Source organism: Gadus chalcogrammus, chromosome 1 (assembly GCF_026213295.1).
Source record: "Gadus chalcogrammus isolate NIFS_2021 chromosome 1, NIFS_Gcha_1.0, whole genome shotgun sequence".
Taxonomy (NCBI): Eukaryota; Metazoa; Chordata; class Actinopteri; order Gadiformes; family Gadidae; genus Gadus; species Gadus chalcogrammus.
The window spans coordinates 23913072-23928400 of NC_079412.1; the positions used below are offsets into that span (position 1 = coordinate 23913072).

The 15329-nt window shown below is 45.7% G+C and overlaps 1 protein-coding gene across 2 annotated transcripts; it reads left to right on the forward strand.

Annotated features, from left to right (window-relative positions):
* The first annotated feature begins 162 nt into the window (after nucleotides 1-162).
* arih2 (ariadne homolog 2 (Drosophila)) lies at nucleotides 163-14729 on the forward strand. 2 transcript variants are annotated; one of them, XM_056597171.1, is made up of 15 exons: nucleotides 163-269; nucleotides 4002-4614; nucleotides 5955-6022; nucleotides 6250-6322; nucleotides 6896-7037; nucleotides 7671-7792; nucleotides 8693-8802; nucleotides 9551-9668; nucleotides 9829-9879; nucleotides 10237-10258; nucleotides 10986-11137; nucleotides 11547-11690; nucleotides 12167-12235; nucleotides 12493-12621; nucleotides 13489-14729. In XM_056597171.1, exons 2-15 carry the CDS (start codon nucleotides 4339-4341, stop codon nucleotides 13558-13560), a joined length of 1548 nt encoding a protein of 515 aa, XP_056453146.1. In that variant the 5' UTR covers nucleotides 163-269; nucleotides 4002-4338; the 3' UTR covers nucleotides 13561-14729. The 2 variants fall into 2 exon arrangements, with proteins under 2 accessions (XP_056453146.1, XP_056453138.1); XM_056597163.1 differs by having other exon boundaries at nucleotides 12167-12274; nucleotides 13489-13591.
* The last annotated feature ends 600 nt before the right edge of the window (nucleotides 14730-15329 follow it).

Sequence of the window (15329 nt, forward strand, 5' to 3'; positions counted from 1 at the left end):
TAAAATAAAACGTACACTGTTAAACAATATACAAAGTTATTTATTCATTATTGCATGATACATCTTAGTGTACGATATGTCTTTAAATCAGAGTAGCCAGTAATACTCTATAACGCAATATTGTACGCGGAAGTGACATCATTTATAAATACTCGCGTAAGAATCCACCTTCCGGCTACATACACAGAGCAAGCGGAGTGACATCGGTTCTGGATCCTCTCAAACCTCTTTGGCTTTCATTGTAAGCTGACTCGACGCAGTTCGGAAAGGTAAATATGAACGACTTTGTGTAGTGATGTTCGGCCCCGGTGCGTCCTCTGGCGTCTCCTCGGTATCGTGGTGAAGCGGGCCTTGTTTACATCTCATCCCCGGGGTAGATTGGGAAAGACTGAGGCGTTCGCAGCACACAGCAGGGGATGGCTGCGTCGCCCCTCTGGTGTGTTTTTGTGTATTCGTATGAAGAACAATGGGCGTGTGTGCGGTGGCTGTGCCTGAGTCCTTGGCAAAGTTTCACCAGAGACTACCGCCGACATGTCCTATTGTGTGTGATTTGTTAAACGATGGGAGTCGACACTCCGCTCGTTCGCCGTTTACTTCTAAACGCGTCAACACGCTAGCCCGGCGGAGCTAGCCTGGCTAACATTAGCACCCAATTGACTTTGCTTCATTTAGTTTGTGACCACAAGTCTCCCTGATTTACGCCGCCCCCCCCTGGAGCTATCTGGTAGCTACCAGTAACAGTCCAACCCCAAGCCCCTCTCCCTTTTCATTTCTGCACAGTCCATTTAAATGTGTGGTTATTGCTGCTATGACACATCAGCCGAGCCCACCAATATGTATGTCACCCAGTTCTGGGGACTATTTTTAGTCGGGGCGGAATGTGAGCATGGGGGGCTGTCTCTGCCGGCTGGTCGGTAACACCACTCAGGTGGGGGGCTGCGGCCGGATTTGAACCATGGCCAATGGGGTTCTTGGGCGTTATCGTATCCAATAACGCACAGTAATCGACCCAGTGACGCGGAACACCGAGCTCTTAATTGGGTTGATTCATTACCTTGGCATAAAGGGTAGGTTGTTATGCCGGTCTTCACTTGACCTGTCTACTTTGGTCACTTGGGCTTGACACATTTTTTTTTATTTAAGTTCCTACTACCATATATACATACCGCTTTTATACTGAAGTGTAAGTTTGAACGTTTTTTTTAAGTATTTATATATTATCTCAGAATTCCGGGAAAGACTTTATTGAATAATAAAATATCCTGCTTTTTAAATTGCAAGATGCATCCAAATCCGAAGAGAAGCTCAGCAGCATGCAGTACGGCTGTTGTTAATCAGCCTGACCCTTAAACAGTGCTATCTAAGTTAATGTTGCGGTCAGTACAGGTAAGATATATAAGGTAATGGTTGGCTTGACCACATCCTTGAACAACACAGCATTGTCCAGCAGGTCAGAACGGGCGATCTGTCTGAAAAAATGCTATATACTGAAATCCTGAAATGCTTATGCAAAGTCCTGAGGGGCCTGCAAACTCCAGAAGTGCCTACGCAAAATTCTGAGGTGCGTGTGCAAAGTCAACAAACACAAGCAGTACAGTCTATTTTACTGTGAGACACCAGTATCTCCAAATGTCTCAAACCGAATTAAACATAGCAGGCGGGACATCATGCTTACATGAAATCGATCTTGGGATGATGAGATATCTTGTTAAATCAGAAAACAAGTCGATAAATCCTTTCTTGGAATTCTGAGATAATTGTGTTCCACTTATCTTTCTCAGAATTCTGAGATAATATCTTGTTGATTGAGAAAAACATTGCAAAAAAAGAAATTTGTATTTTTCTGTGCTTCTATGCTATGACCTGGTTATGGTTATGAACTTTTGTTGGGAATATGAATATCCTAGTGCTGAGGAATAATCAGTTAAACCTTTGCACTTTGCCTTAATGCATGTGATTTTACTTGTATATCACAAGTGTTTAGTTCGAGTGGAAATGAAGCCTGGACATGCATGTATATTTATAAGGGCCCGGCTGGATTGTCAGTTATTTTAGTATTTACTCCAAATATAACCGCATACATATGCCAGACTTGGGACAGGCACGGATGGTCTTGCTCTTTTATTTACAATAGAAAAAAGGTGAGGGGGGAACATTTGACGGTAGAAACTATCAACAAAATTGTTGTCCGAGACAACTCCACTTTTTCTCACCAAACAGAAACAACTTTTGTAGCACAATAAAAGCTCGTTTTTTTGAGAAACCACTGAAACTGTTTGGTAGTATATTACCTTGAAGTTTTCGACCCGTTGGTGCTGTAAACTATAACTACAACCCTTCCTGGAAGGTAGTGTCTGAGGCTTAGGGCTGAGGCAGGTAGGGTAGAGTGACCGCTGAGGTAAACCCCTTAGTCTAATGCTGGATAATCACTGTCTGACCTTTGGAAGTTCCCCAATTTTCATGATGACTCATTCAAATGTAAAACAAGATATATCACAACAAAGTCTAGGCTCTGAACAATACGATTTGTATAACAGAAACCAAGCTGCCTGAATATTATTTTATTCGTAATTAATATTATTTCTCACAATATAGCCGATCACTCAAAAAATTTAATGTCCATCCCGCCCCAGGAAATAATGGATTCGGAAGCACTTTTTTCCTTATGAAAGCAACCAACGATTGTCTGATGGGTTGGACGAGTGCATGCCGACCAGAACTTGACAGTCCTACTGGTGATTATGTTTTACTACATAATCATACATTTCCAAAATAGCTCGGTAAAAGCTAAGACTTTGACTACCAATAAACCTTGCCTAACATAAAATAGCGTGCTGTAATGAACCCGAGATGGGTTTGAATATACATACAGGCGAATGTTGTGATCTATCAAAACGGTGTGACATTCCCTATGCTTGCCATGATTGGATAGTTACGTGGAGGAGACGCATCCCTCGGCGGTGAGTTAAGCCCTGAGGTCACACTTTCGGGATAGCCCGCCACCCTTAATGAATTCTCTGAACGTCAAGTGGTTCTTAAAGGGCGCCGTCAAAGCGTTAGCTTGCATCGGTGGTGGAAACAAGTCCAGACATGCCTTGAACCAGTCCTACACATTGAACACCTGCTGCCCAGGTGGTTGTGTTATGGGGGCCTTGATAGTACATTGGAAGGGTAAGTGAGTTCCCCTCCTAGGCTACGGGTGCTAGGTTTGATCCCTCCCCATGTCCACACAGGCTACCCTTGGTTGAGGTTACTTCACCAAATGCTGGGTGTCAACATACGAGAATCATTTCTAGCTCTTATCGGGAGTGGGACAGACTGACTGACTGCAAGTTCTTCTGTGGTGTATATTGGTTTCAATGGGATTAAAGGGTGGAAGAATAGTCATGAAGAGCTTTGGGCATGGGATCTAGACTATGAATACACTTCAGTGGAGTTCCCAGCAGAATCTGCAGTGCAATTGAATTTGCACTTCCTCCAACACATTGCAAAGTGTGTGTGTGTGTGGTGGGCGGCTGTTTGCGGACGGGGATCCGGAAGGTTTTCTAAATACTCGACATTGGGACGCTTGAACACGCCGTCCCAGCCTTGGCTCGCCACCCCGTGTTGTCTCTGGTGCAGTGTGTTCCTCAGGGAGACTGCTGCTTGCCCTTGAGGAGATTTGTTTAACGCCTCAACTAGGCGGATAACGGGACCATTCAGATTAACGGGTCAACAGTCACACACACACACACACACACACACACACACACACACACACACACACACACGCGCATGCACACACACACGCGCATGCACACACACACGCGCATGCACACACACACGCGCATGCACACACACAAGGCAGGGCGCTAAACTGACCGCCATGTATCACAAAACTGTGATGCGAGATGGATAGGCCGTCACAAATCTGTCCCCGTCCCCCCCCCCTAATTTATAATCTCATTCTCATCGCATCTCCCCCCCCCCCCCCCACTCTCTCCTGTCTTTGTTTCCTTCAGCCCTGCCACGGACCCTCCTCGCACCCTGAAGATGAGTGACGGAGAGTGTGACTTCTTTTGCTTCTTCCGCTGCTGTTGAGCTCGTTCAGCTCAAATCCCGCCCTCGAGGCAGACAGACAGACAGACAGACAGGAAGACCGGCTAGTATTGTCTCTGTAGCCTCACTAGAACTCCCCAATAGAGGACCAATCCACGGCAGACCACGCCCCCAAAAGAGGCGGAGCTTCGAACAAGACCCTTTTTTTTGATTTTATTGGTTTTGCCAATCCATCAGGTGTGCTCCGACAGGTAGGCGGGGCCGTCCACCTGTCTGGGTTGATCTGATTGGCCATCCCGGATGTCTGTGGATATGAACAGCCAGGCGTCGGACAGCAATGAGGAAGACTACGGCGTGAACTCGGAGGAGGACGAGGAGGACGACGATGGGGACGACGACGAAGAGGACGAGGACCCGGGCGACATCGCCGACTACTATGAAGGCGTGGCCAGCGACGTGGAGCAGCAGGGGGCGGACTCGTTCGACCCCGAGGAGTACCAGTTCACCTGCCTCACGTACAAGGAGAGCCAGCGGGTGCTGAGCGAGGAGGTGAACAACGTAGCGGCATTGCTGAAGGTGAGTTCGGTGGAGACGAAGGACGGCTGCTCGATGATGGCATAAAAATCATACTCACCATTGTTTTGGTCTATCGAAATCCCGATTATTCAAACGATTATTTTTGAGTTTTAAAACATGATGCACTTATTCAGCATTTCTCTCCAAAAAAAACACATTGGAACATTGTAATGTCCCCATTCACGCAATAGAAAATGTTCAAAAAGAAAGTAATGTACAAAAATGTATCCAGCTGTTCTATTTCTATAAAGGATGCAAAATATACAAAAAAAACTTTCTCTGGACTATATCGTGTGGAGATCGTTTGACTAAAAATCAGATTAACTGCATGACGGTCTCTACTTTACAGTCTGAGCTCCGATCTAAGTCAATGGGCACGCTTCACAGACTCTCCCTTCATCGGCCTATCCTGAAGCAGGAGGAAGGGATCTGTAAGAGTGTAATTGACAAACAGAAACATCGGCCACTATAGCCACTCTCAAAATACTTTATTTATTTTCAATCTTCTTAATTTGTTCACATTGAGTTTTTTTTTTCCGGTTGAACTTCTCCGTAACAAAACGGGAAACAAGGCAGAACTCTGACCCCTCGGGACTTTTTGGCCTAGTCTGCAGACATTGGGGGGGATGAACTGGGGAAGACCGGTTCCTCTTTCGTCTGGGTGTCGATCACAAGGCACAGGAGTAGCCTTTCCCTTAGAAGTGCTGCAGTTGTAAATATCAGTACGTTGTGCGGGAGTGCTTTTCATATTATCTAATGTTTGTCAAAAGGCCAGGTATTATGTGATGTCTGCTTATTACACAGATAATCAGTGGCACTGGTTGGAGGTTTTCCCTTAAAAGGGTTTTCCTCCTTTTACACAGCACAAGTTGAGTGTCACTCAGCCTGTTCCTGCGGCTGGGGGATAACATGCATTCAAACGGCAGAACCAATTGGATTTGAATGCTGAGTCGTTCAAAAGAGTCCTTACCAGACACGCTGGATACAGTCCAGCAACACCCAGTCTGAAGGCCCCCCCCCCCCCCCACCCACAGGGCCTTGTATTACACGGACCTTGGCTTGAGCAGACACCGGTAGAGTTTTAATGGGATGTTGCTCTGGAAGAGGTCAGTCCAGGGGACACGCAAGCGGTGAACAGTTAATGACATCCAAAAACAAACTTATTCAGTCGCTTCCGGTGTTCTTATTGTTGCTTCTAGGAAGCAACAATAAATGAAAAGTTTGTGTGAACTTAGTGTGTCACAACTTTTTTGAGACTTTTTCTCACAAACAGTTATCGCAGTGTTATTCTCATTATTTCTCATCCTGTACCTCCTGTGTCTCTCTCTCCTCTCGCTCAGGTATTACCGGCGGTAGCTAAACTGGTGCTCGTGCATTTTCACTGGCAGGTGTCACTAATACTTGACAGGTAACAGAAACACACCCTACCCCCCCTCTCCCCTCGTTCCCCCTTCCCATCCACACATCTTTTCTCTCGCTACCCTTTCCTCACACTCCCTTTTCATTCCGTCTTTGTCCATCTGTTGCGCATGTTTCTGCTTCCGGTTTTCATCAATCTGTTCACACGTGCCGTGCACAAACAAACACGCACACCTTTTTTGAAACGACTGTGTGCTCTGGTCCCGGTTTCCATAGATACCAGTCCAACTCCTCTCTTCTGATGTCCGATGCCCTGGTGCAGCCCAGTAGCACTTGCAGAACACTCACAGTGAGTCCCATTTGTGTGTGTAATATATTATCGACCTGAGTACTGACTCGAGCAATCAGTGATTTCCTTTATGGCGGAAGGCCGGTCCGAGGGAATGGCTAGAACCCTATCATTGACTTCATTCCTTGAATCTTTGCTCAGAAATACGTTTTTTTTCAACCGCTGTTTTGTTTTGGTCTTGGAGTACCCCTTAAACGTGCTGGCACTATGTGGGGCCACAGTGTCCTAGAGAGCCCGGTAGTAATGTTCAAGGGTCTTGATTCATCACAAGTTGTCAGCTTGTTCAGCCAACACAAGTTGTTCTAGCCAATGTAGGCTTCTATTTCTTCCTTGAGGTCGAGATAAAAATAATATTGTAAACATACAAACTTAAATATTTGTGTGGTATTGTACTCGCTATACGTATGACAAATATGCATGACTTGTACTTAAAATTCATGACCACATCAGCCAAACGAATGCCGATCTACTGAAATAACTTTAGTAGCGTTTTTCCGTTTTGTTATAAGGCATCTCACCCGATATGATGGGGTGGGTGTGTGCTCATCACCTCTGTTTGTGTGTGCTCCGTAGGCCCCTCAGTCCCTCCAGTGTGGGGTGTGTCTCCAGGTGGTGCGACGGGACGCCCTATTGGCCCTGCCCTGTCAGCACTCCTTCTGCAAGGCATGCTGGGAGCAGCACTGCACCGTGCTCGTCAAGGACGGCCTGGGAGTGGGTGAGTCCTTCGCACGAGAATGAGAACCATTCCGCTCGTACATTTTATACAATCTATAAAAGTTGGAGTTTGAGTGTGCGTGTGTGTGTGTGTGTTGGTGTACATGCCTTTCACACACACACATTTAAAGTGACAGTCACGCAGTCTCATCAGTCACGCATCACAATGTTCAAACGTGTTGTTTTTCAAGCGTCTTACAGGAGACACGCTTGAGAAGTCAAACTGAGAAGCTCACATCAAACTGATGTGAGCAAATGACACTAAGGGCGTACCTGTAACGTGTTGTTGCACAACTATGGTGCGTTTCAACACTAAATTCCCGCCATATGCGCGTGTTCACCCGCATTGTTGCTGTCGATGCAAACCAAAGTATATTGCGTCGTTCATATCATGTGCGGACCACTCACCACTACCGCAGACCACGACTATTTCACGTAATATCTTCAGAAATATGTTTCCCTCGTTGACACAGCTGTGTGAGACCGGTGGGTTTCAGAGTCATCCACTGAGTGTGGAAACTGTGGAACGCACCCCAGGAACGGATGCAAAGGCACCTGCATATTAGTCAGGTGTTGGAGTAGAAATAGCCTGAAACTATTCTCCTTTTTTGTTGTGTGTGTGTGTGTGGGGCAGGTGTTTCGTGCATGGCTCAGGACTGTTCCTTGCAAATGCCAGAGGACTTTGTGCTTCCTCTCTTGCCGGGAGAAGAGCTGAAAGACAAGTACAGACGCTACCTCTTCAGGGACTACGTGGAGGTACCCTCCTCTGGGATGACCTGCTCTCGGTTTTCCTTCCTCTGACCTGTCTCTGTTTCTCTCGTTCTCCAGCCCGAAGGTCTAACTGTTGAACCATCATTTGCCTAAAAGTGTTGTCCAGGAATGGAGATTTACAAAGTATTATGTCAAACCTCAGGGCAGAAATTTGTGTTATTTAAATAATCTGAAAATATACAAATATTTGTCCTTGCAGTGGAATAAGTTGAATGAAAATTAATTAAGCCATTTGGGCCATGCGTCATTCTTGAAAGGGTTGCGCAGGGAAACTTTTTTTCATCCCCAAAGGGAAATGAATAAAATACAAGCGCACAGATCCCTATTCGAATGTACCTTTTATTAAAGCTACGGTAGACCACACAGAGAAACCAGCCAGTATAAGCTAGCTTTTGAAAGTATCCAACCAACCAAATCCCACCCTTCTTGCCCCCTTCCAAAGCCACTCCCTCAAAACGCATGGCTGGCTCGCTAGCTTTAGCAACATGTCTGCTTGTCCACGCAGAAGCTTCCAGTCAAGACCAATGAGTGCAGGGAGAAGGTAGACAGACAGGTAGGCCATGGGATCGTTTCATTCGGACTGAATGAAACAATGACACAGGCCTAATACAGGTGGGGAAACGGTTACCTGTATGTAAGGCCCGGCATATTTATTTGTAAAGCGCATTTCATACACGTAGGCAATTCGAATGAAAAAATACAAAATATGGAACCATACACAACGTATGTACTACCCGTTCATTTATTATTTTTTTCTGTCCGGGCATTTGATTTCATTGATTTCGATGTTGGGACCTAAAGAGAATTCCAACAAATATGACGAGGAATGCTGCTATAAAATAAATGGCCTACACTAGATTTTAATCCCCCCCCCCCCTTCTCCAGAGCCACTTCCAGCTCCAGCTGTGTCCCGGGGCGGACTGCCCCATCGTGATCCAGGTGGAGGAGCCGCGGGCCCGCAGGGTGCAGTGCAGCCGCTGCATGGAGGTCTTCTGGTACGGCCCGCCGCACGCACCGCCGCACGCACCGCCGCACGCACCGCCGCACGCACCGCCGCACGCACCGCCACGGGCGTCTCTGGGTGTTAGTAACGACCTGCACACGGGCATTATTTACCAACGCTTTCACTAGAACCAAATGTTCGAATCAACACTGAAGCCACACAAGGCCTTGCAATGGGTCTATTTCTGTTATTGGGTCTATTCCAGGTGTGTGTGTGTGTGTGTGTGTGTGTGTGTGTGTGTGTGTGGGTGTGTGTGTGTGTGGTGTGTGTGTGTGTGTGTGTGTGTGTGTGTGTGTGTGTGGTGTGTGTGTGTGTGTGTGTGTGTGTTGGGGCTGCTCGATTATGGGAAAAATCATAATCACAATTATTCTGGTCAGTATTGCAATCACGATGATTCAACCGATTATTTAGAGTTTGAAAACGTGTTGTACTTATTCAGCACGTCTCTCCCAAAGAAAACTTTGTAACTGAGAACTTTGAAATTTCGCCTTAAATAAAATACACAAAATGGTCAAAAAGAAAATGTTGCAATCTAGAATAATAACATGATTACATTAAATGTAAAAAAAAGATATTGTGTTAATTTTGTGATAGTTCGACGCTGAAATCGCGATCAGAATTCGATTAATCGCCCAGCCCTAGTGTGTGTGTGTGTGTGTGTGTGGAAATTTGCTGTGTATCCCGCCGTCAGGGTGCTATGAGTGACCGGGGCCCTCTCTGTTGATCTGCGGCTGCCCTAGTTTTAAATGCCGCCAGATGTACCACGCCCCCACGGACTGCCCCACCATCCGGAAATGGCTGACCAAATGCGCAGACGACTCGGAGACGGCAAACTACATCAGCGCACACACTAAAGATGTAAGCCGCGCACACTTACCGACGGCACACTCACTCCTCTTCTGCAGAACACTCTCGCACTCATCATCCCCGTGTCTCCCTTCCCCTGGCTGGGATATCGTGTTTCGCTGTTGTAATGATTTGTTTTGACGCTGTGCGTCTCTCCCTCTCTGCTCCACAGTGTCCCAAGTGCAATATCTGCATTGAGAAGAACGGCGGTTGCAACCACATGGTCAGTGTTCTCTCACTATGAAGGTCTATAGATCTGTACGTTGATGGCAAAGAGTTTGGCATTCATGTTGGTTGAATTTGAAGCCAGCACATAGTCTTGGTTCATAATACTGTTGCCTCAGTTCCACACACGTATGTAGGCTACTTTCTATTTAAGTGAAAAAGCTGCATTGAGGGGAAACACTGGTTGACCTCGACTTTTTATCTTTCAAAGTGTATAAAATGATTTTGAGAAATGAAGGTACATTTTTATTGTTTGTTTTTTTAGTTTATTTTACCAGGACATTTTCCCATTGAGATTTAAAATATATTTTTCAAGGGACATTATTTAACATTCTCCTTTGTCTTGTCGTTTCAGCAATGCTCCAAGTGCAAACACGGTGAGTAACACACTCTATCCTCCCGCGGTAAAGCCTCTGCTCCCCGTCTACCCAGACCGGGTCCTCTTGTATGTAGACTGGGTCCCAGTCTATTAGGGCTGGGTATTGCCAGGTAGCTCACAATTAAATTGGATTCTTTAGGTCTTGATTCGATATCGATTTCGATTCGATATTGATCCAATTGCTTCGATATCGATTCAATAATACATGCAGAGGATAAAAATACCTAAATATTATTTAGAATGAACCATTTCAAAACGAATTAACCATTTCATTGTGCTTGAACTAGCAAAAAGGGAATGCACCATTAGTAGTAGTAGTAATAGTATTGTTCCTGAGCTAAACTTGCAGCATAATACTAATAATCATAACATGGACAAATGTAAAAGGGCATGTACATTTAGGCATACTCGCTTCTAGATTACAATGACTGAGTATGCTTTTCTTTCTTTTTTTAACGGAAATAATCGGTTTAAAAGAAAATCTGATTTGAAATTGAATCGAGAACAAATAAATTGCAGTGCATTGATGAATCGATATTTTTACCCAGCCCTACCATCTATGGGGACTGGGTCCCCTTCCATGGTGACTGGGTCCCCGTCCATGGTGACTGTGCACTGCATGTCTGGGGTTATATTTCCCTGTGTAGTATCATTGTCTCGGCGCTAGGCCCTCTAAGCTAACTGTGTGTGTGTGTGTGTGTGTGTGTGTGTGTGTGTGTCTCCAGACTTCTGCTGGATGTGTCTGGGCGACTGGAAGACCCACGGCAGCGAGTACTATGAGTGCAGCCGCTACAAGGAGAACCCCGACATCGTGAACCAGAGCCAGCAGGCCCAGGCCCGCGAGGCCCTGAAGAAGTACCTCTTCTACTTTGAGAGGGTGCGTGGTCTGTAGCGCAGGCAACCGCATGCAACTGGGTCAAACGTTATCCGGAAACGGCCCCAAGCAGGCTGGTCGTATGGACACTGAAGCCTGTGACGATGACTTTTAAATCGTCTTGTTTGTGTTGTTGTTATTCTAGTTTAAACTGGTCATGGATATCAGCATTCGACCATATCGCCAGTTCAAAATAATGAATACCAAGAGCTTAAGTAATTGAGAAATAATACAGAATGGAGTTGATTGTAATATTTATAATTGCACCAATATCTAGCGGGAGTCATGTGTCGGATAGCCTTTTAATCGGTGTACTACGAGGGGTATATCGTCTGTAATGCAGACTGGATCGTGAGCGACTGCAGTCCATTGTAGTGACTAACTTACCGTTGTGGTGCTGTTCCTCCTGCAGTGGGAGAACCACAACAAGTCCCTCCAGCTGGAGGCCCAGACGTACCAGCGCATCCAGGAGAAGATCCAGGAGCGGGTGATGAACAACCTGGGCACCTGGATCGACTGGCAGTACCTCCAGAACGCAGCCAAACTGCTGGCCAAGGTACACTGACGGACGCTGGAGTTTAGGGGCCGATACTGATATTGGGGAGTGAACAATTCCCTATACCGGCTAATACTCTGTGTGTTTAATGTGGCGCTCCCGGCTTGCCGTTCACTCTCCAGCAATGCCTCTGGCCACAGCAACATGAAATTAAATCATGAGCTACTGGAACAAACTAACTGTATGGACATGAAGTTCAGGGATGAGGTTAGGGATGAGAGTTTTTAGGTGGATGTGCTCAGTTAAAGCATTTAGAGGTTCAACGACCACAGCAGATGTTGGGGGGGGGGGGGGGGGGGGGGGGGGAAAGCAGAATCGTTGTACAATCTCCACAAAAGACAATGACTTGTAGGTAAAGCTCAGGGCTGGCTATACCCTACTATGGGTTGACCTTGGTCAGTAGTGGTTCCCTTTTTTAATCCAGTTACTGATTTTATGAGTGATATTGTGAACTATGTGTTTGTGTGTGGGTCCAGTGTCGCTATACGCTTCAGTACACCTACCCCTACGCCTACTACATGGAGTCTGGGCCTCGCAAGAAACTGGTGAGCAACATAACAACAAATCCCTCTCCATCCCTAGTGGTAGGTACCTTCTCCTTTCCCCTTGTCTTCTGTCATTTCCCGCAATTCAATTTTAAATTCCAAAGTGCCTCATTTGGCAAGGAAAATATACATTCAAGTACTGCACATGTATTCTCTGACGTGTGTATGTGTTTGTGACACGGGGAACTGTGTGTAGCTGTAATAATACCAGGTGAATAAACGCATGATGTGATTGTGGTTAATCTCCCCCCCTGCAGTTCGAGTACCAGCAGGCCCAGCTGGAGGCAGAGATCGAGAACCTGTCCTGGAAGGTGGAGCGCGCAGACAGCTACGAGAGAGGCGTGGTGGTTGGGGGCGAGGGCGAGCTCAGTGCCAACGACAGAGGGGTGAGTGAGGGAATGGGGTTGTGGGGCAGGGCCACACCCTGGCGAAAGCGACTGGCATTCAGCTCCTCTGTAGGTGTTGTCCCACCATTTTAAGTCAATGGGGAAGATTTTGATTTAATTATTGCGACACAAAGCGAATGCATTGGTTCTTCATTCGGTTAGGATCTCAGTGGCTAGTCCATCTCAGTGTTATGCATTTTTTAGAGGCCCTGTTTGACAGTTTTATTTCATAAAAAATGAATTAAGGTTTGAATATTGATGAGCTTTGGCCAGAGACTACTGCGAGGCCGCCATTAAAGTCCCGCTCCTCAATCTGCCAACCATGGGGAGTGTCTGCAGATGGTTGCAATTCTCAAGCAATTGCCTCGTCCATAACTTCAGTCAATGAAGTCAATGGCTCCATAACAGTTATGTGCAAAGCAATGCGTGACGTCACTGATGCCACGTCCAAATTTTTTAGTCTTGTCGGTTGGGTTGAGTTCATAGGAGAGGGACAATGAAAAGGGGTGAGGGTATTGGAGACTGCGGGGGAGAAAGGATGTGAAACCGGGTGGTTTCGCATGCTTCAGTTTTCAATCCAGTATTCATTATACAATTCATTGACTATGATGTATCGTGTATTGTTTTTTTTTTTTTTGTGTCATTTTATTTGGCACTTAGGCTGCATCTAGGGCTGAACAATTTGGGGAAATAATCTAATTGCGATTATTTTGACCAATATTGCGATTGAATGTGTGATTTTTATAATTCATTAAGTTCCTTATGTTGTGTATTATTCACTCAAAATTTAATAAATAATTCTTTATATGATCAGCACAACATTGGAAGCAGTCAACATAAAAAGTGCTACCTGTCGTCGTCTTGCAGGATCTGGAGAATCAAATGCACATCGCCGAGCAGAGGAGACGCACACTGCTGAAGGACTTCCACGACACCTGAAGCCCCAAACGCGCCCGCCAAACACCAGCATGCCCCCCCCCCCCCCCCCCCGCCCCGCCCCGCCATCCTCCCTTCCTCACATCCTTGACCGTCTCACGGTCCATACATCCTTCACTTCACACCTCCTCCTCCTCTCTGCTATCCTAACTCCTATTACCTCACCCGCGTGTGTTTGTGTGCGTGTGTGTGTGTGTGTGTCTCTCTCATCCATCTCTCACTCACACCCATCGATCCCTGTCTCACCCGTCTCCCTCTCTCCCTCTCTGGCTGTGGTCTGGCAGGGGTGGGCAGAATGGCACGATTGTATCCTCCTCTTCATGGGTATTCGCCCCCTCCCTCCCCGCACTTTGCTTCTCAACATCCTTCAGTTTCCAGAAGATCTGGTTTGCAGCAGCTGTCGCGTGTCACTCTTGGCGGTTCCAAGACTTCTCGGCTTTCGCAGTGCGGTCACCATGACGACGCCGTGTCTCGTGTTCGTACCCAAATGAAGACGTTCCCCCGGGTGTACAGCTCATCGAACGCTTGCCGTTTGACCTCTTTAGATTTCGTTCAGTAGGACTGCACAATTTATTTGATGAAATGGATAACGTTAAACTCTATGAAAGAGCCACCAAATGTTAAATTTGAACTGCAGGGGAGGGCTGGTGAGGCAGGCATTTGTGACTTTCTGATTGGTTCCGAATCTGTGCTGGGGGGGGGGAGAGGAGTGTCCTTCTGCCAAGTATAAAGCACCTGAACTCACTTGGTATCAATTAGAGCCGGTCAGAAATTGTGATTGCGTTTGGTCTATGATGGTGCCATGACAGTGTGGCTAGATGTTATTTGCCGTGTTTATATATATTTTTTGTGATTTCTAACAATGAAAGATGAACTCGATAAAGGTGGATGTAAAAAAAATCTTTGTATCTGATGTTGGTAAAAATGTAGATCTTCTCCCGATGTCCCCTCCTCCCTGACCCCCACCCAGTGATCGGACTGTGAAAGCCCAGCTGAACCCAAGAGCATAACCCATACGTCCATTTAATACTCTGCTCATTGTAAATCAAGCGCATGCACGTGCACACCACAACACTCACGTCATTTCACACACACAAGCGCACGCACACATCCATGCTCAAACACTCCGGAATGAGAAAAAAAAATAAACAAGCTATTAATTTGCCTCCTTATACCCTTTTGTCCATTTATTTTATTTGTATGGTAGTGTTTATTTTTTCCCCTTCAATTTTTTGTTTCCTATTTGTTTTGTTTCCTTCTGGAATATGGCGTTTGAAGAAGAAAAACGGAACGAAAGACCCCAAAAAAATGATGTAATTTTCAACGGTTGTACATTAATACAGAACTAGTTACTGAGAGTTTTTAAAACCGGCACCCGTCTCCTGTGATTATTAATACAAATGTATACACTGTATGGGGTGGGTGGGAGGCTTCTCATAGTTCAGAAGATTTAAACTGCAAATCATTATGGCAATTAGGATTGTCTTAATATGTAGCCAATTCAATGGTAACTAAAGTATACGTTTCAGGATTATGTCAATGCAAACATTGTTTGTGATTGATCAATCCATTGAATTGATATAGTAACTGAACAAAATCTACATATATTTCAAGTTCAAGAAACTTTATTTGTCACACAGGGAAAGGAAATTGGCAATGCAACAGGATTATGCATAAAAAATAAAAGGAAAAGCAACAATATACTGTAATCAGAAGAACACTATTTGCATGAGAGGTATAATCCAATAAGGGATCTGTAAAAAGAATATTAA